Source organism: Natrix helvetica (genome assembly GCF_964273705.1).
Source record: "Natrix helvetica genome assembly, chromosome: 2".
Classification (NCBI taxonomy): Eukaryota; Metazoa; Chordata; class Lepidosauria; order Squamata; family Natricidae; genus Natrix; species Natrix helvetica.
In genome coordinates, this window is record NC_138552.1 from 294,594,549 (window position 1) to 294,619,224 (window position 24,676).

Consider the following 24,676-nt stretch of genomic DNA (forward strand, 5'->3'; position numbering starts at 1 on the left):
TCTAGTCCAACCCCCTGCTCAGGTAGGAAACCTTACTCTACCATTTCAGACAAATGGTTGTCCTACCTCTTCTTAAAAACTTCCAGCGTTGGAGCACTGACACCTTCTAGAGGCAAGCAGTTCCATAGATTAATTGTCCTCACTGTCAGGAAATTTCTCCTTAATTCTAAGTTGCTTCTGTTCTTGATTAGTTTCCATCTATTGCTTGCCTTCTGCTTTGGAGAATAGGTTGACTGCCTCTTCTTTGGGATAATCCCTCAAATATTGAAAAACTGATCATGTCACCCCTAGTACTTCTTTTCATTAAATTCGACATACCCAGTTCCGGCAACCGTTCTTCATATACTTTAGCCTTCACAGAATAAGTGTTCAAAGGGACCTTGGAGGTCTTCTAGTCCAAACCCCTGCCTAGGCAGGAAACCCTACAACACTTCAGACAAATGGTTATCCAACATCTTCTTTAAAACTTCCAGTGTTGGGGCATTCACAACTTCTGGAGGCAACTTCTGTTCCACTGATTCATTGTTCTAACTGTCAGGAAGTTTCTCCTCAGTTCTAAGTTGCTTCTCTCCTTGATTAGTTTCCACCCATTGCTTCTTGTTCTACCCTCAGGTGCCTTGGAGAACAGTTTGACTCCCTCTTCTTTGTGGCAACCCCTGAGATGTTGGAAGACTGCTATCATGTCTCCCCTAGTCCTTTTTTTCATTCAACTAGACATGCCCAGTTCCTGCAACCGTTCTTCATATGTTTTAGCCTCCAGTCCCCTCATCCTCTTTGTTGCTCTTCTCTGCACTCTTTCTAGAGTCTCCGCATCTTTTCTACATCGTGGAGACCAAAACTGGATGCTGTATTCCAAGTGTGGCCTTACCAAGGCCTTGTAAAGTGGTAGTCACCCTTACTCTGCTTGTGGTATATTACCGCTGCATTTCCCAACCAAGATGCTTTACTTCGAATCTTAGAATAGAGCTGGAAGGGACCTCAGAGGTCTTCTAGTCCAGCCCCCTGCTCACCATGGAGAAGCTTCCTCCTTCCATCTATGAAACACAGCTTCCCAAATCCCTGTCCTTGCCATGAGGACTAGGAACTTGCAATAAACAACAGCTTGGGAGGCAGCACCAGCTCCTCGGGGCCGGTGCTATTTTTAATGGCCAACAGATCTGACTTGGCAGAAGAGTTGTGTTTCATAACAGCTCCTGGAACCTCATCCGTAGTTTGACCCCTGGCCAACATCCCAGCGGCCCAAATCAACTTCCCACCCATGTCTACACACGCCTGAATTTCTCAACCGGCAGCTCCTCCCCATCTCTTATAGGCTCTGGACAGGCTCACACGCTCACCCTTTCCCCAAAAAGTATTGGACTGTGAAGAAGACTATCCGGGAGTCCAGATCTGCTTGGAGTGAAAACGTTCTTGAGGTCAAGGAGAAGAAACCCAATTTTTTTTTAGAAACCTCCTGAAGTCCTTTCGCCTCCTCCCGTGCGAACCTATGGATCAAGGGGCTTCAGACTTGGAGAAGCCCCCCCTCAGCACTTCATCCGACGAAGATCGCAAAAATTCGCTCCTTCCCTGCTGCAGGAAATTATGTCGGCTGTTTCCTTCCAATTTCTGGGAAGAGGTGAAGAATATTTTGGTGATGGCCGGGCCGTTGGTAAGTCTCTTCTTCGCTTTGCAAACGTACAGCCCATCAGACATGTTTTTAAGGCAGGTTTAAAAACAAAACAGAATATCAGAGTTGGATGGGACCTTGGAGGTCTTCTAGTCCAGCCCCCTGCTCAAGCAGGAGACCCAGTAACCCTTTCTGACAAGTGGTTGTCCAATCTCTGGATGCCGTATTCCCAAGGCCTTATAAAGTGGTATTAACACTTCACGTGATCTTGATTCTCTCCCTCTGTTGATGCAGCCTAGAACTGTGTTGGCTTTTTTGGCAGCTGCTGCACACAGCTGGCTCCTATTTCAATGGTTGCCCACTAGGACTCCAAGAATCACCTTATTCTCTCTCGGCTTAGCCAAGGTCGGCCGACTTTCATTTTTATTTTGTTTCTTTACAGAGATTCTCAGTCATCCAGGTTCCAGATCATGGTTCTCCCAAATGTCTTTTCTCAAGGGCAACTGGACTTTTCTAGCTTATTCTTCCTTGAAAATGTTTCGCTTCTCATCCAAAAAGCTTCTTCAGTTCTGAAGAAGGGAAATGTTTTTCAAGGAGGAAAAAACCAAGGAAGTGCAGTTGACTTTCGGAAAAATAAAAACACCTTTGGGATTTTATTTTGTTTTATTTATGAACAACTCTAGATGTTTGTGGTTTAGTGGCAGCAAAAAATTCCCCAGCCAGAATGCTTTAAGAGGGGTGGACTTCAATTCCCAGAATCCCACAGCCAGCAGGCTTTAAGATGGATGGACTTCAATTCCCAGAATCCCACAGCCATCATGCTTTAAGAGGGGAGGAATTCCACTCCCAGAATTCCCCAGCCAGAATGCTTTAAGAGGGGTGGACTTCCACTCCCAGAATTCCCCAGCCAGCATGCTTTAAGAGGGGTGGACTTCAATTCCCAGAATCCCACAGCCATCATGCTTTAAGATGGGTGGACTTCCACTCCCAGAATTCCCCAGCAAGCATGCTTTAAGATGGATGGACTTCAATTCCCAGAATCCCACAGCCATCATGCTTTAAGAGGGGAGGAATTCCACTCCCAGAATTCCCCAGCCAGAATGCTTTAAGAGGGGTGGACTTCCACTCCCAGAATTCCCCAGCCAGCATGCTTTAAGAGGGGTGGACTTCAATTCCCAGAATCCCACAGCCATCATGCTTTAAGATGGGTGGACTTCCACTCCCAGAATTCCCCAGCAAGCATGCTTTAAGATGGATGGACTTCAATTCCCAGAATCCCACAGCCATCATGCTTTAAGAGGGGAGGAATTCCACTCCCAGAATTCCCCAGCCAGAATGCTTTAAGAGGGGTGGACTTCCACTCCCAGAATTCCCCAGCCAGCATGCTTTAAGATGGGTGGACTTCAATTCCCAGAATCCCACAGCCATCATGCTTTAAGATGGGTGGACTTCCACTCCCAGAATTCCCCAGCCAGCATGCTTTAAGATGGATGGACTTCAATTCCCAGAATCCCACAGCCAGCATGCTTTAAGAGGGATGGACTTCCACTCCCAGAATTCCCCAGCCAGAATGCTTTAAGAGGGGTGGACTTCCACTCCCAGAATTCCCCAGCCAGCATGCTTTAAGAGGGGTGGGCTTCCACTCCCAGAATCCCCCAGCCAGCATGCTTTAAGATGGATGGACTTCAATTCCCAGAATCCCACAGCCAGCATGCTTTAAGAGGGGAGGAATTCCACTCCCAGAATTCCCCAGCCAGAATGCTTTAAGAGGGGTGGACTTCCACTCCCAGAATTCCCCAGCCAGCCATGCTTTAAGAGGGATGGGCTTCCACTCCCAAAATTCCCCAGCTAGAATGCTTTAAAATGGGTGGGCTTCCACTCCCAGAATCCCTCTGCCATCATGCTTTAAGAGGGGTGGGCTTCCACTCCCAGAATCCCCCAGCCAGCAGGCTTTAAGAATGATGGACTTCAATTCAGCATTCAAGTGGGGGAATTCTGGGTTTTGAAGTCCAACCTTCTTAAAGTCCCACAGTTGAAAAACATTGCTAATCTACAACCAAACCCTGAAATTGCTATTATTGCGCCCTTTCAACCTATTGGAAGCTTAAAGATGCACAGCTCCAGGATTCACATGGTAGCTTCTACCACCCTTGTGCGTGGCACTTTGAAGGGTCCCAAATCTTCACCTGCCCTCTCCTCACCTTTTTCCCCTTAGATGGTGATTCAACTCTTGGTGTTTATGATTCACGTCGTCAGTACGATATTTTGCGGGCACATGGGCAAGGTTGAACTGGCATCCGTCACACTTGCCATCGCGGTGAGTTTCTCTTTTTACCTGTTCCCCCACCACCTCCCTCCATCTTCTTCGGGTGGTACCTTCCAGCTGACTATTGGCTGACCTCTAAAAGCTAAACAGAGCCAGCCCTGGGATGGAAGACCACAAGGAAATCCCAAAGCTCACATAACAAACGCCTCGCTCAGCAACAAGTAATTTGGGGCTCCGTTGTGGTCGTAAGTCGAGGACTAGCTGCGTTGCGTTATTGCTGTGAAGGTGTAGCTTCAGTGGGAAATTGTATTGTATTGTATTGTAAATTGAAAGGTGCGCTTGGAGTTTCCAGTGTAGATTTTGCAAACTGTAGAGCTCCAATATTAGGATTAAGAGAGGGATTAAACCTTAACCCCTTTTATAATCTCCCTCTTATGATTTTGGATAAGAATAGTAGCAGGTAGGTAATCTCTGGAGTTTCTCACGTTTTTTTCCTCCTCTTTCTTTCTCCCTGTTTTTAGGTGATCAATGTGACGGGCATTTCTATCGGTTTCGGGCTGTCCTCGGCTTGTGACACGTTAATATCTCAGGTGGGTCACAACGGCAACTTTTTTACCTGCTTGGGGGAGATGTGGGGGTAGCTAAACAAGATCTTCCATGGAAGGCAGCCAGAGGTGGGTTTCGCATAATGTCCACGCATGTCCGTAACCTTTCACGTGTCAGGTTTCCTTAAAAATGCCCTAATTGATTCATGAATATATTGAGTCAAGGTTCAGTACCAAAACCAGTCGTTTATTAGGAGCACCACAGGCAAGATCTGTTCGCAGCAGTGACATGCGGTGAGGTTTATGGCTGGTGAGGCACTGACACAGTGGTGGGTTTCAAATATTTTTAGACTTGTGGACTTCAACTCCCAGAATTCCACAGCCAGGCCTGCTCAGTTCTGATTTAAAACGACAGCATTTGTTTTTCTCCTTTGCGAAATAAGTTTCCTTTTTTCATTTTCTTTTTCTTCTCCCTTCCCCTCCTTCCTCCCTCTCTCCCTTCCTCCCCCTCTCTCAAACACACACACACAGAGAGAAGTTGGATTGACTATCTCTCCTACCCCTTCCCTCTCTCACTCACTCTCAAACAAACACACACACACACACAAAAGTTGGATTGGATATCTTTTCCAGTGGCTTGAAAGCAGCTCCTCTGCCATCCCCCCCCCTTCCCCTGCTGTCTTCCCCAAACACCTCCACCATTGCAAATGCAGCCTGCTGTCCAGGTTGGAAATGCCTGGAACGCAATAAAGCCCACCCACTCACCTCCTGCTGGCAGGCTGGGGTGAGAGGAGAGGCAGAGAAGCCAGAGGGGAGCCGATCCGAGCCTTCCAAAAGAAAGAGGCTGGGGGAAAGTGTGTGTGCTACAGCATGGCTCTTTGCCTGGCTTCCGTGGATGACTCTGCTTAACTGTTAAAAAAACCCTCTAAAAAAGCGCCCTCTACTATGAGGCAGGAGAACTGCGTGCCTGACCTACGTCAGGAATTTTTAGGCTTTTAACCCTTGCTTAACTCTGCTCGAGTGATCATAAAATGCCTAAAGTCAGACTAGAGGAGGCCTGCAGTTCTCCTGCCTCATAGTAGAGGGCGCTTTTTTAGAGGCTTTTTTTAACAGTTAAGCAGAGTCATCCACGGAAGCCAGGCAAAGAGCCATGCTGTAGCACACATACTTTCCCCCAGCCTCTTTCTTTTGGAAGGCTCGGATCGGCTCCCCTCTGGCTTCTTTAGAGGCTTTTTTAAACAGTTAAGCAGAGTCATCCACGGTGAGGCAGCAACTAGCTCAGCTTTTTCCTTTTACATTTTTTTTTCTTTTCATGATGAGAGCGGTGAGGCTGTGCCTCACTTGCCTCACCTGACTGCACGTCACTGGTTCGCCGTCAAGTCTATGCTTTGTTTGGTTTATAGCTGAACTTTACCCCTGTTCCTTCCCTCCCCTCAGTCTGTGATACCAAAAGAAAGAACGCAATCCATTTTCCTTATTTATCTCTATTCAGGATGTTTGGAAGGGCTAAATCTGGGGATGGAGCCCCTTCAAAATCCAAAAGAGTGGCGTTTTTTAAAAAATATTTTCTGCACAAGAGATTCCATGTCCCCTTTGCTATTACGGGATTTGAAAGCGCTCCTGAGACGGTGATATAACATTGTTTATCTGTGGGATCCTTGGTGCTCTCTCTCAGCTTGGTGGTTTTCTTGCAGATGTTTCATTGCCTAATTAGGTAACAGCATCAGTGCTAGAAGGGAGGAGGGCTTGTAGGGAGGAGGAGGAAGAGGACGAGGACGGGGAAAAGGGCTGTGGAGTCTTTGATGCTCTCTGAGCTTGGTGGTTTCCTTGCAGGCGTTTCATGATCGAACTAGGTAACATCATCAGTGCTAGAAGGGAGTGGGGCTTGCAGGGAGGAGGAGGAGGAAGAGGAGGAGGAGGGAGAGGGAGGAAAAGGAAAACCGAGGGATCTTTGGTGCTCTTTGAGCTTGGTGGTTTCTTTGCAGACGTTTCATGACCAAACTAGGTAACATCATCAGTGCTAGAAGGGGGAGGAGGAGGAGGAGGAGGAGGAGGAGGAGGAGGAGGAGGAGGAGGAAGAGGAGGAGGAGGAGGAGGAAAACTGATGAGTCCTTGGTGCTCTTTGAGCTTGGTGGTTTCCTTGCAGACGTTTCATGACCAAACTAGGTAACATCATCAGTGCTAGAAGGGGGAGGAGGAGGAGGAGGAGGAGGAGGAGGAGGAGGAGGAGGAGGAGGAGGAGGAGGAGGAGGAGGAGGAAGAGGAGGAGGAGGAGGAGGAGGAGGAGGAAAACTGATGAGTCCTTGGTGCTCTCTGAGCTTGGTGGTTTCCTTGCAGACGTTTCATGACCAAACTAGGTAACATCATCAGTGCTAGAAGGGGGAGGAGGAGGAGGAGGAGGAGGAGGAGGAGGAGGAGGAAGAGGAGGAGGAGGAGGAGGAGGAGGAGGAGGAAAACTGATGAGTCCTTGGTGCTCTTTGAGCTTGGTGGTTTCCTTGCAGACGTTTCATGACCAAACTAGGTAACATCATCAGTGCTAGAAGGGGGAGGAGGAGGAGGAGGAGGAGGAGGAGGAGGAGGAGGAGGAAGAGGAGGAGGAGGAGGAGGAGGAGGAGGAGGAGGAGGAAAACTGATGAGTCCTTGGTGCTCTTTGAGCTTGGTGGTTTCCTTGCAGACGTTTCATGACCAAACTAGTTAACATCAGCAGTGGTTGAAGGGAGTGGAGTTTGCAAGAAGGAGGGGAACGAGGAGGAGGAGAGATAACCAATCAAAGGGTAACTGTAGGAGGAGGACCGACAGATCCTGGAGGTGGAGTCAAAACAGGAACCAGCCTAGCATCCTAACATAGCCACAAACAAACCTGGCCAAAGCTAACCATTGGTCAAGAAGATTCCCGCAGATAGGCTTTTTGCACTCTATCCCTTTCCTTGGCCTTTCACATGTGCCACCTCTGGTCTTTCCCCTTCTTCTTCCAGACGTACGGCGGGAAGAACATGAAACGGGTGGGCACCATCCTCCAACAAGGTGTCCTGATCCTCCTCCTCTGCTGTTTCCCATGCTGGGCGTTTTTCATCAACACAGAACAGCTCCTGTTGCTAATCCGGCAGGATCCGGAAGTCTCCAGGTGAGGAAGGCGATCGAGGCAGGTACCAATCCCACTCTATAAAGCAGTGACGGCTAACCTTTTTGTCTCTGTGGGCCAAAAGCGCATGCACGTGGGCGCAACAGCACACGCATGTGCCCTCACCCATAATGCAACGCGTGATGTGCTCCACCCCCCCCCCTGCACACATAACACCACCCCCCGCACCCCATTTTTGGCCTAGCAGGCGTCCCTGCAGCTTTCCGGGACCAAAAACAGTCTCCCTCATGTGCCCCGCCCCCGCGCATGCGCTATCACTGCGTTAATTGGTTTGCTAGCTGTGCTGAAGATTTATTGCGCATGCTACAGTTCTTATCTGACAAGTTTTACTGCGCATGCATTTTCACATGCCTTCTTAACTTTCACTTCTGTTCTTTTGTTCGCCTGCCAAGAGAGGTAGGCACATAGCTCTGCCAACATGTAATAAATTCAGTTAGCAAGCTTGTATTTCTACTTTCTTTTATATTAAAATGTTTTTATTAGATCATGCTTCGGGTTTATTTTTGCTTATTCAAGAAATATACTCCGAAGATACCCCAAAATTAACTAGCTGATGGAAGGTGCGCACGCATGCGCAGAGGACCAGAGGGGTAGGTTCGCCATCATAGCTATGAAGCTTTAGTAAGGCCACACCTAGAGTACTGCATCCAGTTTTGGTCACCACATCAAACATACGGTGAATGGTTGCAGGAACGGGGCATGGTTAGTCTAGTGAAGAGAAGGACCAGGGGAGACAGGAGAGCATAGTGCATGCTCCCAATTGCGAAACGGTAGGGGAGGTAAGTGAATTCCACTCCTGATACCCAGATGCTACACTGGCCATGTGTTGATGTTGACGTATGTATAAAAACAAAATAAAAAGCCTACAACCCCCCCAAAATATCACGTCTACTTAGAACAGTTTTAATCCATCAAGAATATCCATCCAAAATTCACATCGAGTAAGATTATTCGTTGAAAATTCGAAATTGGCATCGACTGGGAGCATTGTATGACATTCACACCCATTAAGAAATCTATTTAAAATCCACACCAAGGAAGCATTCAACATTCAGCTCCGTTAAGAAAGGACTCGAATCCATAATGAACATCCATTCAAAATTCAAACCATTTAAGATCTTTCAGAATTAAATGAGGAAAGAGCACCCATTCAAAATACAAAGTTGGTCACAAGATCACATGGCCCCCTCATAAAAATTTCCCACAAAACTGGGCCTTTTGAATTTAATTAAGTGGGCATTATCTTATACACACACACACACACACACACACACACACACACACACATACATACACACACACACAAAGTTAAAGTTTGAGGTATGTCACAAGATAGGGCTTCTTCAAAGAGGCTATTTTAGCTCGCAATGTGGTGCCCGAAGGGGCTACCTCAAAGCATATGAATTTTTAAAGACATCCATGAACGTAATTGCGGAATAGAATAATTAGAAATTAATGCCATTTTTTTTTTGTCTTTCCAGGCTCACTCAGGTTTATGTCATGATCTTTATCCCAGCGCTGCCTGTAAGTTTCCAGCTTTTCCTTCACTTTTCTTCCAGAGTCAGGAAAGAATTGATAGCTTCCCTTTCAAATATCTATCATTTATCTATCCATCCATCACATCTAGTTTTCTAGCTATCGGTATCTATCTAAATTTAGCTATTTAGCTACCTATCCACTCATCTATCTATCATCTATCTATCTATCTATCTATCTATCTATCTATCTATCTATCTATCTATCTATCTATCTACCTACCTACCTACCTACCTACCTACCTACCTACCTACCTACCTACCTACCTACCAGTGGTGGGTTTCTACCGGATCGCACCGGATCGCGAGATCCGGTTGAAGAATGAACCCGGAAGTAATTTCCTGCCCCGCCCCCTTGGCGTTTTTTGCATCGGGGCTGACTTCCCGCCGCCACTGCTGTTCCTTGTCTTCTGGCCGCGGCCCCACGCCGTGGAAAACATAGGCGCAATTACAGCCCGGAGCAGGAGCAAAGCCCCTTTCCCAACTGGCCTTTCCTCGCTTGGAGGGCTTTGGAGGGAAGCTTCTGCAGAAGCCCGGGTGAGTGACAACAAGTTCCCACCGTTACGAAGTCTCGGAGGCTGTAATTTTCTGAGCTGTGCGCGCGCGCCTGTTTTCCACGGCGTGGAGCAGCGGCAAGGCTCTGCGCAGCCAGCGATGATTCCGGGGGCCATCCGGGAAGATGAGGAACATGAGGGGGGACCCTGCCCCCCACTGATGGCCTCCGGAATCATCGCTGGCCGCGCAGAGCCTTGCCGCTGCTCCACGCCGTGGAAAACATAGGCGCAATTACAGCCCGGAGCAGGAGCAAAGCCCCTTTCCCAACTGGCCCTTCCTCCCTCAGAACGCTTCAGAGGGAAGCGTCTGCAGAAGCCCGGGTGAGTGACAACAAGTTCCCACCGTTACGAAGTCTCGGAGGCGGTAATTTTCTGAGCTGTGCGCGCGCGCCTGTTTTCCACGGCGTGGAGCAGCGGCAAGATTCTGCGTGGCCGGCAATGACTCAGGATGCCATCCGGGAAGACGAGGAACGCGAGGGGGAACCGTTGACGGCCTCCGCAATCATCGCTCGCCTCGTAGAGCCTCGCTGCTGCTCCACGCCGTGGAAAACAGGCGCGCGCGCACAGCTCAGAAAATTACAGCCTCCGAGGCTCAGAACGCTTCGGAGGGAAGCTTCTGCATAAGTCCGGCCGAGTGACAACAAGTTTCCGCCGTTACGAAGTCTCGGAGGCTGTAATTTTCTGAGCTGTGTGCGCGTGCCTGTTTTCCACGGCGTGGAGCAGCAGCGAGGCTCTGCGAGGCGAGCGATGATTGCGGAGGCCGTCAACGGTCCCCCCTCACGTTCCTCGTCTTCCCGGATGGCATTTGGAGTGATTGCCGGCCACACAAACCTCGCTGCTGCTCCACGCCGTGGAAAACAGGCGCACGCGCACAGCTCAGAAAATTACAGCCTCCGAGGCTTCGTAACGGTGGGAACTTGTTGTCACTCGGCCGGGCTTATGCAGAAGCTTCCCTCCAAAGCCCTCCAAGCGAGGAAAGGCCAGTTGGAAAAGGGGCTTTGCTCCTGCTCCTGGCTGGAGGCTTCCCTCCGAAGTCTTGGGATGTTCTGAGGAGCCCCCCAAGGAAAAATGCCGCTGCCAGGTAGTTAAAAGTACCTCTCTGATTCTGTCAAACTCTGTCAGTCTCTCTCTGATTCCCTCTCTCACTCCCTCTCTGTTCCTCTCTCTCTCTGTCTGTCTGTCTCACTCACACACACACACACACTGTGGTCACCTTGTTGAGTGTTCCAATCACATTTGAAACACTCAACAACTGGCCTGCCTTTATGGTATTTTGCAGCATTCTGCAGTCATAGGACCAAAATATATGGTTAAAAGCATATATTTTGGTCCTATGACTGCAGAATGCTGCAAAATACCATAAATGCAAGCCAGTTGTTGAGTGTTTCAAATGTGATTGGAACACTCAACAAGGTGACCACAGTGTGTGTGTGTGAGTGAGACAGACAGACAGACAGAGAGAGGGAGTGAGGGAGGGAATCAGAGAGACTGACAGACACACACACACACACACACACATACACACACAGACAGAGAGGGGGAGGGAGGGAGAGAAAGATAGAGAGACACACACAGAGTGAGTGATTAAGTGAATGAGTGAGAGACAGACACACCCACATACACAGAGTGACGGAGAGAGAGGAAGGGAGGGGAGAGAGACAGAGACAGACAGACACACACACACAGAGTGAGTGAGAGACAGACAGACACACACACACAGAGTGACAGAGATGGGGGAAGGAGGAGAGAGAGACAGAGATAGAGAGAGAGAGACAGACAGATAGACACCCAGAGAAAATGACAGAGGGAGACAGAGAGGGAGAGAGGGAGAGAGAGACAAAGAGCCAGAGAGAGAGAGAAAAAGAAAAAGAAAAAAAGAAAGTGGGAGAGAGAGATGAAAGAAAGAAAGAAAAAGAACTTATGACCACAATTGAGCCCAAAATTTTGGTTGCTAAGCAAGAGCATCGTTAAGTGAGTTTCACCACATTTTCCAAGTTAGCCATGCCCACCTGGTCACATGACTGCCAAGCCACTCCCACCAGGTCACATGGCTGGCAAGCCACTCCCACAAAGGAGGCCACACCCACAGAGTAGGTTCCAAAAAAATTTGAAACCCACCACTGCTACCTACCTACCTACCTATCTATTCATTCACCAGTATCTATCTGTATCTAGATAGATAGATAGATAGCTACCTACCTACCTAGCCATCCATCCATCCATCCACCAGTATCTAGCTGTCAGTCTGTCTGTCTCCATCCATCCATCCATCCATCCATCATCCATCATCCATCATCCATCATCCATCTTATCATCTTATCTTATCTTATCATCTTATCTTATCTCTACCTACCTACCTACCTACCTACCTACCTACCTATCTATCTACCTACCTACCTACCTACCTACCTACCTATATCTATTCATTCACCAGTATCTATCTGTATCTAGATAGCTAGATAGCTACCTACCTAGCCATCCATCCATCCATCATCCATCTATCTTATCTTATCATCTTATCATCTTATCATCTTATCTCATCTCATCTCATCTCATCTCATCTTATCATCTATCTATCTATCTATCTATCTATCTATCTATCTATCTATCATCTGTTGGTATCTACCTGTATCTAGCTAGCTGGCTGGGAATTCTGGGAATAGAAGTCCAAAGATCTTACAAACAATGAGAACCAATGGTCTAGATATTTTCTAAAAAGTCTTCCAAACTAGGCATTCAGGATGCAACAATTTTATGGCTTGGCAATGCTGTAAAAAATATGGCAATTCCTTTGTTTTAGAGCAACTGAACAACAAATTAACAAATCTTACTTTTTTCTGAATTGCTGATTTTTTTTTCTAATTTCCCTTTTGTTCCCTCTTCCAGGCAGCCTTTATTTACCAGATCCAAATGCGGTATTTGCAAAACCAGGTAGGGCATTCCTTTCTTTCTTGTGGTTAAGAATTTGTCCTCTTTGCCTCTGGAATAGGAATAGGAATAGGAATAGGAATAGAACTGAACTGAACTGAACAGAACAGAACAGAACAGAACAGAACAATAGAATACAAACAGAACAGAAACAGAAATAGGACAGGACAGAATAGAACAGAAACAGAACAGAATAGAACAATAGAACAGAAACAGAAATAGGTCAGGACAGAATAATAGAATAGAAACAGAACAGGAACAGAACAGGAATAGAGCAGAACAGAAACAGAAACAGAAATAGGACAGGACAGAATAGAACAGAAACAGAACAGAATAGAATAATAGAACAGAAATAGAACAGGAACAGAACAGAAACAGAACAGAAACAGAAACAGAAATAGGACAGGACAGAATAGAACAGAAACAGAACAGAACAGAACAGAACAGAACAGAACAGAACAGAACAATAGAACAGAAACAGAAATAGGACAGGACAGAATAATAGAATAGAAACAGAACAGGAACAGAACAGGAATAGAGCAGAACAGAAACAGAAACAGAAATGGAACAGAATATAACAGAAACAGAACAGAATAGAACAATAGAACAGAAACAGAGCAGGAACAGAACAGAAACAGAAATAGGACAGGACAGAATAGAATAGAATAGAACAGAAACAGAACAGAATAGAATAATAGAACAGAAACAGAGCAGGAACAGAACAGAAACAGAAATAGGACAGGACAGAAACAGAGCAGAAACAGAAATAGGGCAGGACAGAATAGAACAGAAACAGAACAGAACAGAACAATAGAACAGAAACAGAACAGAACAATAGAACAGAAACAGAGCAGGAACAGAACAGAAACAGAAATAGGACAGGACATAATGGAACAGAAACAGAACAGAATAGAATAATAGAACAGAAACAGAACAGAAACAGAAATAGGACAGAACGGAACAGAACAGAACAGAATATTCTTTATTGGCCAAGTGTGATTGAAAGGAAATTTTCTTAAAGAGGCTTAGTAGTTTGAGGGGTTGAAAAAACATGGTCCCACTTGAAGTGTAATTCAAAAAAGAAATAAAAGAATATGTATCTCATTGCAGAAAATCATCTGGCCAGAGGTTTTTTGTGGCATCGCTGCAAACATCATCAATGTCCTGGCGAATTATGTTTTCCTTTACCAGTTCAACATGGGCGTTAGGTAAGTACAGGAGGCTGTTGGGGCCAAAAATATCCATTTTCAGGGCAGGATGATTTGTTCTTCTCCATCCTTGGATCCCAGGTTTTCTTTACCAATTTATTTATTTGTTTTTGAAAACCCGACATCAATTATGGGTTTAGCAAAAAGATTGTTGATAAAACAATAGATTAAGTGAACTGGATTTCATCAAACCACAAAATGTGAACAAAAAATTCAACTAAGGGTAGTCCTCGACTTACGATAGTTCATTTAGTGACCAAAGTTACAACGGCATTGAAAAAAGTGACTTAGGACTGTTTTTCACACTTGTGACCGCTGCTCCATCCCTCGGATGCTTCGGATGCTTGGCAACTGACTCACATTTATGACGGTTGCAATGTCCTGGGGCCACGTGACCCTCTCTTGCGACCTTCTGACAAGCAAAGTCAAAGGGGAGGATAGATTCACTTAACAACCGTGTTGCTAACTGAATAATTGCACTGATCCAAGTAATAACGGCGGTGAGAAAGGTCGTAAAATGGGACAAAAACTGTCTCACTTAGCAATGGAAATTATGGGCTCAGTTGTGGTCGTAAGTCAAAGATTGGCTGCATATAGCAAAACGTAACAATTTAAAGGAGTAACAGAGATCCATTACAGGTAGTCCTCGACTTATGACCATCATTGAGCCCAAAATTAATCAGTTGTTAGGTGAGTTTTGTTCCATTTTACGACCTTTCTTGGCACAATTGTTAAGTGACTCACTGGAGTTGATGTTAGCAACATGGTTGTTAAATGAATCACTGGAGTTGATAAGTTAGCAACATGGTTGTTAAGTGAATCACCGGAGTTGATAAGTTAGCAACATGGTTGTTAAGTGATTCACCGGAGTTGCTAAGTTAGCAACATGGTTGTTAAGTGAATCACCGGAGTTGCTAAGTTAGCAACATGGTTGTTAAGTGAATCACTGGAGTTGTTAAGTTAGCAACATGGTTGTTAAGTGAATCACCGGAGTTGCTAAGTTAGCAACATGGTTGTTAAGTGAATCACTGGAGTTGATAAGTTAGCAACATGGTTGTTAAGTGAATCTGGTCCGTCCCCCCGTCCCCCCATTGATTTTGCTTGTCAGAAGGTCGCAAGAAGGGATCGCGTGACCCTAGGACGCTGCAACTGTCATAAACGTGAGTCAGTTGTCAAACATCTGAATTGTGTGATCCCTAAATGAACAGTTGTAAGTCGAGGACTACCAGTACGGATAATCCTTGGCTTATGACTACAATTGGAAGTGGGATGCGGTCATTAATTTTACAATTTTGCAACCTTTTCTGCCACAGCTGTTAAGTGAAGCATGCGGTCCTTAAGTGAAGCAGACAGTCACTAAGCAGATCCTGGTTCTCCTATGTCCTCTGCTTGTCGGAAGGACCCCTGGGAAAGTCACGGATGGCCATCCAATGTTCCTGGGAATGCTGCCAAGCGCTCCAATTTGGACCCTGCAGCCACTGAGACCGTCGTAGGTGTGAGGATGGATCATAGGCCACCTTTTTCGGGGCCGTTGCAACTTCAAATGGACAAAGGAAGGGGTCGTAAGTCGAGGACCATCTGTATTGGAATTCCTCTCCATCAAAGGCATGGCGAAGAAACGGAAAGCAACATGGTGTGAATAGTCACAAAATGAACCCCCCACACACAAAAAACCCTCCCAAAGGAATTATTTTTTTAAAATGCACCCTAATTTCTCCTCTGCGCCTCTTTTCCTTTCCTCCCAGGGGGTCTGCGTGGGCCAACACCATCGCTCAGTACGCGCAAGCCATCGCCCTCTTCCTCTACATCAAGTGGAAGAAGCTCCATGTCGAAACCTGGGGAGGTGAGATCCCCCCCCCACCTTATAGCCACGAGGAAGAGGGGGGTTTGGCCCTTCCTCACTCGCCCCCCTCGCCCACTCCTCAATTAGAAGGTGGATTAGAAAGACAGTTTGGTCTGGTGGAGGGAGGGCAAAGCCTTTTCTTACGGCGTGCCAAAATTGCGCCCCATGTGCAGGCCCACTCACCCCCTCCCTGCCCACCCGCACATGTGTATACACCAGGCCCACCCACCTTTTAGGCATGAAACCTATCTGGGTGACTTTGGGTCAATCACTAGGAGACAGTGAGTTCTAGTTTCGCCTTAGGCATGAAACCTATCTGGGTGACTTTGGGTCAATCACTAGAAGACAGTGAGTTCTAGTTTCGCCTTAGGCATGAAATCTATCTGGGTGACTTTGGGTCAATCACTAGGAGACAGTGAGTTCTAGTTTCGCCTTAGGCATGAAATCTATCTGGGTGACTTTGGGTCAATCACTAGGAGACAGTGAGTTCTAGTTTCGCCTTAGGCATGAAACCTATCTGGGTGACTTTGGGTCAATCACTAGGAGACAGTGAGTTCTAGTTTCGCCTTAGGCATGAAACCTATCTGGGTGACTTTGGGTCAATCACTAGGAGACAGTGAGTTCTAGTTTCGCCTTAGGCATGAAATCTATCTGGGTGACTTTGGGTCAATCACTAGGAGACAGTGAGTTCTAGTTTCGCCTTAGGCATGAAACCTATCTGGGTGACTTTGGGTCAATCACTAGGAGACAGTGAGTTCTAGTTTCGCCTTAGGCATGAAACCTATCTGGGTGACTTTGGGTCAATCACTAGGAGACAGTGAGTTCTAGTTTCGCCTTAGGCATGAAACCTATCTGGGTGACTTTGGGTCAATCACTAGGAGACAGTGAGTTCTAGTTTCGCCTTAGGCATGAAATCTATCTGGGTGACTTTGGGTCAATCACTAGGAGACAGTGAGTTCTAGTTTCGCCTTAGGCATGAAATCTATCTGGGTGACTTTGGGTCAATCACTAGAAGACAGTGAGTTCTAGTTTCGCCTTAGGCATGAAACCTATCTGGGTGACTTTGGGTCAATCACTAGGAGACAGTGAGTTCTAGTTTCGCCTTAGGCATGAAACCTATCTGGGTGACTTTGGGTCAATCACTAGAAGACAGTGAGTTCTAGTTTCGCCTTAGGCATGAAATCTATCTGGGTGACTTTGGGTCAATCACTAGAAGACAGTGAGTTCTAGTTTCGCCTTAGGCATGAAATCTATCTGGGTGACTTTGGGTCAATCACTAGGAGACAGTGAGTTCTAGTTTCACCTTAGGCATGAAATCTATCTGGGTGACTTTGGGTCAATCACTAGGAGACAGTGAGTTCTAGTTTCACCTTAGGCATGAAATCTATCTGGGTGACTTTGGGTCAATCACTAGGAGACAGTGAGTTCTAGTTTCACCTTAGGCATGAAATCTATCTGGGTGACTTTGGGTCAATCACTAGAAGACAGTGAGTTCTAGTTTCGCCTTAGGCATGAAATCTATCTGGGTGACTTTGGGTCAATCACTAGGAGACAGTGAGTTCTAGTTTCACCTTAGGCATGAAATCTATCTGGGTGACTTTGGGTCAATCACTAGGAGACAGTGAGTTCTAGTTTCACCTTAGGCATGAAACCTATCTGGGTGACTTTGGGTCAATCACTAGAAGACAGTGAGTTCTAGTTTCGCCTTAGGCATGAAACCTATCTGGGTGACTTTGGGTCAATCACTAGGAGACAGTGAGTTCTAGTTTCGCCTTAGGCATGAAATCTATCTGGGTGACTTTGGGTCAATCACTAGAAGACAGTGAGTTCTAGTTTCGCCTTAGGCATGAAACCTATCTGGGTGACTTTGGGTCAATCACTAGGAGACAGTGAGTTCTAGTTTCGCCTTAGGCATGAAACCTATCTGGGTGACTTTGGGTCAATCACTAGGAGACAGTGAGTTCTAGTTTCGCCTTAGGCATGAAACCTATCTGGGTGACTTTGGGTCAATCACTAGAAGACAGTGAGTTCTAGTTTCGCCTTAGGCATGAAACCTATCTGGGTGACTTTGGGTCCATCACTAGGAGACTGTGAGTTCTAGTTCCCCTCCCAGACTCCCACTAGTGACTTCTCAATTAGAGGATGGATTAGAGAGCCAGTTTAGTCTAGTGATTAAGATATCAGGTTAGAAAGAAGGAGATGGTGAGTTCTAGTTCCGTCTTAGACATGAAGGCCGGCTGGGGTGACTTTGGGCCAATCACCAGGAACTGTGAATTCTAGTCCCACTTTAGTCATTAAAGTCAGCTATCTAACTTTGGGCCAATCACCAGGAGACAATGAGTTCTAGTCCTACCTAACGCAGGATGGTATCAGGGGAGGGGGAAGTGGGGGTTGGCCCAATCACCAGGAGAACTCTGAGTTCTAGTCCTGACTTAGGCATGAAAGCCAGCTGGGTGACTTTGGCCCAATCACCAGGAGACTGTGAGTTCTAGTCCTGCTTTATTAAAAATGGCATTTGACTCTGTTTTGTGGACACTTAGATATACTTGTGCCGGACTCAAAAGCCAGCATTCTCTTGTTGTTTGACGTTTGCTTTCAAACCACGAATCCCGGCTTGTTCAAGCGATCTTCCTTTATTTTTCCAGGTTGGTCCATGGATTGCCTGCAGGAATGGGGCCTCTTCATGTCACTGGCATTTCCTAGCATGCTGATGACTTGCATTGAATGGTGGACCTTCGAAATTGGAAGCTTTCTGATAGGTCAGGAGTGGGCAGGGGGAGGAGCAATGGCTGGAGGTGGGTGGAGCCAAAAGGCATGACCCGCCCTTTCTCCTAGAAGTAGTCCTCAACTTACGACCACAATTGACCCCAAACTTTACGTTGCCAAGTGAGAAATTTGTGAAGCGAGGTTGGCCCCATTTTTACGACCTTTCTCGCCACATTCATTAAGTGAATCCCTGCAGTTCTTAAATTAGTCACACGGTTGTTAAATGAACCGGGCTCCCCTGTTGCTTCTCAGTAGGTCGCAAAAGGGGATCACACGACCGCGGGACACTGCGACCGTCATAAATAGGAGTCACTTTGCCAAGCATCTGAATTTTGATCGCGTGACCACCGTTGCCACAACGGTCACAAATGTGAAAAATAGTCCTAAATCATTTTTTTCAGTGAAATTTCGAACGGTCACTAAATGAACTGTTGTAAGTCGAGGACTACCTGCACTTACAAATGTTGCAGCACCCCAAGGTCATGTCATTTACACTTGAGCGCCTTCTCAATAAGCTGTGAGAGAAGCCGGACTCACTTAATGATCACACGGTTGTAAAAGTGAGGGCGACTCACTTAGCAACTGTCCTGCTTAGCATCAGTAATTCTGGTTCCAATTGTACATTGAGGGTTGTCATAATCCTTGGAGGAGCCCTCAGGGAAGAGATCCAAAAAGTCAACATGGCGGCTGAGCCGCCATGTTGACTTTTTACAATACAATACAATACAATACAGTAGCAGAGTTGGGAGGGACCTTGGAGGTCTTCTAGTCCAACCCCCTGCCTAGGCAGGAAACCCTATACCGTTTCAGACAAATGGCTATCCAACATCTTCTTAAAGACTTCCAGTGTTGGGGCATTCACAACTTCTGGAGGCAACTTCTGTTCCACTGATTCATTGCTCTCACTGTCAGGAAATTTCTCCTCAGTTCTAGGTTGCTTCTCTTCTTGATTAGTTTCCACCCATTGTTCTTGTCCTGCCCTCAGGTGGAGAATAGCTTGACTCCTTCTTCTTTGTGGCAACCCCTGAGATATTGGAACAATGCTATCATGTCTCCCCTAGTCCTTCTTTCTCTTAAGCTAGACATACCCAGTTCCTGCAACCGTTCTTCATATGTTTTAGTCTCCAGTCCCCTAATCCTCTTTCTTGCTCTTCTCTGCACTCTTTCTAGAGTCTCAGCATCTTTTCTACATCGTGGCGACCAAAACTGGATGCAAATATTCCAAGTGTGGCCTTACCAAGGCCTTGTAAAGTGGTATTAAGACTTCACGTGATCTTTTTTTTTTTTTCCAAACAAAAATTTTATTAGTTTTACAAAAAATAATCGGGAAAAGGGATGGTGAATAAGATTACAAATTTTGACAGCTACATTATGCAGGAAATGGCCCTCCCCCCATTCTCATAACTTTCATTTATTAATACATTAAGTTGTTACTACTTAATATTTTGTCAGCATATTTTAGCCTTTTATCTTCAAGTGATTTCAATCATTTTACATCAAACAGATTTTCTAGTTCATTTTTGTGATCTAAGTTTTCTCGGTGTTGCCTCTTCTCCCCCCACCAGCAAGGCTCCAGCACCTCCCGTGTCCTGTGTGTCCCGTGTAGTGTCATCAGATTTATCCAGGAGGACTTTGTTTTTTTCCATGAAGGCCTCAGCCTCCATAGTTGTGTTAATTCTAACTCTGGTGTCCTCCCAGAATATCAGCATACCTTCTGGCATGAGCCATCTAAACCACACCCCTTTCTGGTATAATTTCTTCGCTAGAAGCGAATATTTTTTTCTTTTATCTCTAACTTTCTTTGGGATTTGTTTCAAGGTGGCTATTTCTCTATCCTTGTATTTTAATACTTGCCCCCTTTGTGCACTCAGAATCTCATCTCTTGTAGTCTTTCTGAGAAATTTAATGTGGACCTCCCTTGGAACATTGTGTGTTCTGGCGTATGCTGAGTTTACTCTATAGACCAGGTCAATATCCCACCCCATCTGTTGTCTGTCTTTTTTGATATATTCAGCCAATAATTTTGTCATAATGTCCCTCAAATTTTCATCATCAGCTTCAATTACATTTTGAAATCTAAGGAAGAAAGACATCCTTTCAAACTCCATTTTTATCTGATGGTTCTCAAGTTCTTGGTTTCCTTTCTGCGCCCCCCCCCCCCAACCTCCCTCCTCATCTCAGCCGTCCCCTCCTCCAAAAGTTCCAATCTTTGTGTATTTTGGGCCGTTCGGTTCTGGTTTTCTCTGAGCTGTTCATTCATTTCTTTTAGTTGATTCTTCAGTTCTTCCTGCCCCTTTAAGATCGTTTGAAACATCTGTTGAGTTAGGTCCACCTCAAGGGGCTTGGGCTGGAGCAAAGATGTTAGTGTCTGTTGTCCACTGGGGCTGGACGCTGAGGATGTCGAGGCAGAACCAGCGAAGCCTGGTTTCCCCGGTGGTGGTTTTTTTTGTGCCATTGTGGTAAGAAGAGCTCAGAAATGTCTATGTCAATACAGGAAAAAAGCGATTGTAAAAGTAGATAGCCGAGAGAGATCAAAGACTTCACGTGATCTTGATTCTCTCCCTCTGTTGATGCAGCCTAGAACTGTGTTGGGTTTTTTGGCAGCTGCCGCACACGGCTGGCTCCTATTTAAATGGTTGTCCATGAGGACTCCAAGATCCCTCTCACAGTTACTACTATTGAGGAAGGTACCACCTATACTGTACCTGTGCATTCCATTTTTGTTGCCTAAATGTAGAACCTGACTCTTTTCAGCATTGAATTTCATTTTATTAGATAGTGCCCAATGTTCAAGTTTGTCAAGATCCTTCTGTATCTTAAGCCTGTCTTCTGGAGTGTTGGCTATTCCTGCCAGCTTGGTGTCATCTGCAAATGTGATGAGTTCCCCATTTATTCCCTCATCCAAATCATTGATGAAGATGTTGAAGAGTACTGGGCCTAAAACAGAGCCTTGGGATACTCCACTGCATACCTCCCTCCATGTAGATGCAGTTCCATTGAGGACTACACGTTGAGTGCGGTTGGTCAGCCAGTTACGAATCCATCTGGTGGTGATGCTGTCTAACCCACATTCTTCTACTTTATCTAGTAGTAGGTTATGGTCTACCTTATCAAATGCCTTACGGAAGTCCAAGTAAATTATATCGACGGCATTCCTCTGGTCCACTAATTTTGTCACTTTGTCAAAGAATGCAATGAGATTAGTCTGGCATGATCTGTTTTTGCCTTTGTTCTGACTTTTTGGATCTCTTCCCTCAGGACATCCCTGAATATTTATTTTTCCTTTTTCCTGTGATTTTAAAATTTTATTTCAGGCCTCCTCAGTGTGCTGGATCTGTCTGCGCAATCTGTCATCTATGAAATTGCCACCGTAGCTTATATGGTAAGCCTTTCCCGTCCATCATATCGCCACAAAATAGGGCGAGGTCTGCCATTTTGACTTTTTTGACCTTCCTTGGTAGACACCTGGAATTAGCAAACCAAAATGTAAATTTCCCTGCATTCTGTGTGCATCTTATGCTTTGCATGGGCTGTAATTGATATGCCGGTACAGTCGGTCTTTGACTTATGACTGTTTATTTAGAGGCCCTGTGTAATTACGAGGGTGTGGAGAAAAGGAACTTATGACCAGCTCTCACACTTACGACCATTTGCAGCATTCCCCCACGGACACCGGATCAAAATTCAGACGCTTGGCAACTGACTCATATTTATGACGGCTGCAGGGAGTCCCAGCCAGCTTCCAACAAGCAAAGTCAAAGGGGAAAGATGGATTCGCTTAAGGACCATGTGATTCACTTCATGACTACCCAAAAAGGTCGTAAAATGAGGTGCAACTCATTTCATGACCATATCACTTAGCAACCAAAGTTCCCATTGCAATCGTGGCCACATGTCAAACAACTGCCTCATTTACTGACTGTTCACATTTAACAACCATGAGAATTTTTTTTTACAATCAATCCTCACATTTATGACGGTCACAGGTCTATAAACCAAAGGAAAGTGGAAGTCAGATCATAAACACAGTTGCAATGTTTTGCTGAATGACCAGTTATGGTTGCTAAACTATCTGTGCCGTCCATACAGGAAGTCTTCGCTTTACGACCACAATGGAGCCCGAAATTTGCCTTGTGAAGTAAGATAGTTGTTCAGTGCGTTTTGCCCCTTTTTATGACCTGCCTTGCCACAGCTGCTAAGCGAATCACTGCAGTTGTTAAGTTAATAAAACGGTTGCTAAGTGAATCCGGCTTCCCCATTGAGTTTGCTTGTCAGAACGCTGCACAAAGGGATCGCGTGACCTCGGGTCCCTGCGACCGTCATAAATATGGGTCAGTTGGCAAGCCACCTGAGTTTTGATCATGTGACCATGGAGGGGATGCTGCAATGGTTGCAAGTGTGAAAAAAAAAGGGTCATAAGTCACTTTTTCTTCAGTGTCCTCGTGACGTCAAACGGTCACTAAATGAACGCGTGTAAATCGAGGACCACCAGTAGGGTATTTATTTTTTTAATTTTATATTAGAAAACTTACATTATCGCCTACTTGCACTTGGCGACTGAAGGCAGGAATATAAAAAAACAGGAATATAAAAAACATCACATCAAAAATAAAAATAGTAAAATAATTTTAAAAACAATAAATTATTAAAGTGATAAATTCAATTCAACGACCCTCTAAAACAGGGGTGTCCAAACTTGGGAACTTTAAGACGTGTGGACTTCAATTCCCAGAATTCCCCAGCCAGCATTCCCCAGGCAACTTTAACAGTTGTGGACTTCAACTCCCAGCATTCCCCAGCCAACTTTAAGACTTGTGGACTTCAACTCCCAGCATTCCCCAGCCAACTTTAAGACTTGTGGACTTCAACTCCCAGCATTCCCCAGCCAGCATTCCCCAGCCAACTTTAACAGTTGTGGACTTCAATTCCCAGCATTCCCCAGCCACCTTTAACAGTTGTGGACTTCAACTCCCAGAATTCCCCAGCCAGCATAAGTCCATAAGTCTTAAAGTTCCCAAGTTTGGACACTCCTGCTCTAAAAGGATGCAAATGACCAGCTGTCTGCAAGGAATATAAATCCTTCCATCCCCCGCCATCCAGTCAGAGTTGAAGAAGCTTCTTGGATGGGAAGGGAAACGTCTTCAAAGAAGAACCAGAAAGTCCAGTTGCCTTCCACCTTAATGGGCTCCATCCCATTCTGGGAATATATATATATTTTAAAAAATCAATAAATCCAGGTCTGTCTCCTCTCTTTGTCCGTTTTAGATTCCCTTCGGGATCGGGGCCGCCACCAGCGTCCGAGTGGGCAATGCCTTAGGAGCTGGGAAGGTGGAAGAAGCCCGGAAGTCTTCTGTGGTCGCCATATTTTGCACAGGTATCATTCTGGGGCCCATAGAAAGAAGAGAATCCATGGGAAGCATAAACCAGCATTTCAGGACCAGAATAGAGCAGGAAGGGGCCTTGGAGGTCTTCTAGTCCAACCCTCTGCTCAGAAAAGACCCATTCCAGGCAAATGCCAGTCCAGTCTCTTCTTAAAAACCTCCAGTGATGGAGTGTTCACAACTTCTGGTGGCAAGCTGTTCCACTGGTTAATTAATTGTCCACAGTTAGGGACACACCTGATCTAGGTGCTCCTTAAGTGTTTACCTGTGTATTTTTATTTATTTTTACTTATTTTTATTTATTTTTATTTACTTTTATTTATTTTTATTTATTTATTTTTATTTTTTATTTATATTTATTTATATTTATTTATTTTTATATTTATTTATATTATTTTTAATTTTTTTATTTATTTGTATTAATTTTTATTTATTTATATTTATATTTATTTATTTTAATTTTATTTCATTTTATTTTATTTTATTTATTTTTATTATTTTATTTTATTATTTTATTCTATTATTTCATTTTATTATTTTATTTTTATTTATTATTTTCTTTATTATTTTATTTTATTTATTTATTTTTAAATTTTATTTTATTTTATTTTAATTTTAATAATTTTAATTTAAATTTTTTGAGCCAGAAGCCAAGTTGCTTTCAGGGCTGCCTTGGTTTGAGAAGATATGAAAGCAACGGTTGCAGGAATTCGTTATGGCCAGTCTCGAGACGGTTACTTCTCTCCTTGATTAGTTTCCATCCGTTGCTTCTTGTCCTTCTGGTACTTTGGGGAATAGCTTGACTGCCTCTTCTTTGAGAGCAGCCCCTGAGATATTGGAAGACTGCTATCATGTCTCCCCTGGTGCTTCTTTTCTGGAATAGAATGAATGAGCTGGAAGGG

The 24,676-nt window shown here is 45.2% G+C and overlaps 1 protein-coding gene across 1 annotated transcript in view; it reads left to right on the forward strand.

Annotated features, from left to right (window-relative positions):
* The first annotated feature begins 1,471 nt into the window (after nucleotides 1-1,471).
* Nucleotides 1,472-24,676, forward strand: part of LOC309388248 (multidrug and toxin extrusion protein 1-like) — a 34,814-nt gene continuing 11,609 nt past the window's right edge. Inside the window, exons 1-11 of the mRNA XM_081945430.1 lie at nucleotides 1,472-1,648; nucleotides 3,822-3,923; nucleotides 4,394-4,462; nucleotides 7,393-7,541; nucleotides 9,041-9,083; nucleotides 12,535-12,579; nucleotides 13,687-13,784; nucleotides 15,530-15,627; nucleotides 18,273-18,386; nucleotides 21,708-21,775; nucleotides 23,659-23,767. Of these exons, the coding sequence (XP_081801556.1) occupies nucleotides 1,487-1,648; nucleotides 3,822-3,923; nucleotides 4,394-4,462; nucleotides 7,393-7,541; nucleotides 9,041-9,083; nucleotides 12,535-12,579; nucleotides 13,687-13,784; nucleotides 15,530-15,627; nucleotides 18,273-18,386; nucleotides 21,708-21,775; nucleotides 23,659-23,767 (1,057 nt within the window). The 5' untranslated portion in view covers nucleotides 1,472-1,486. The remainder of the gene's footprint in view (nucleotides 1,649-3,821; nucleotides 3,924-4,393; nucleotides 4,463-7,392; nucleotides 7,542-9,040; nucleotides 9,084-12,534; nucleotides 12,580-13,686; nucleotides 13,785-15,529; nucleotides 15,628-18,272; nucleotides 18,387-21,707; nucleotides 21,776-23,658; nucleotides 23,768-24,676) is intronic.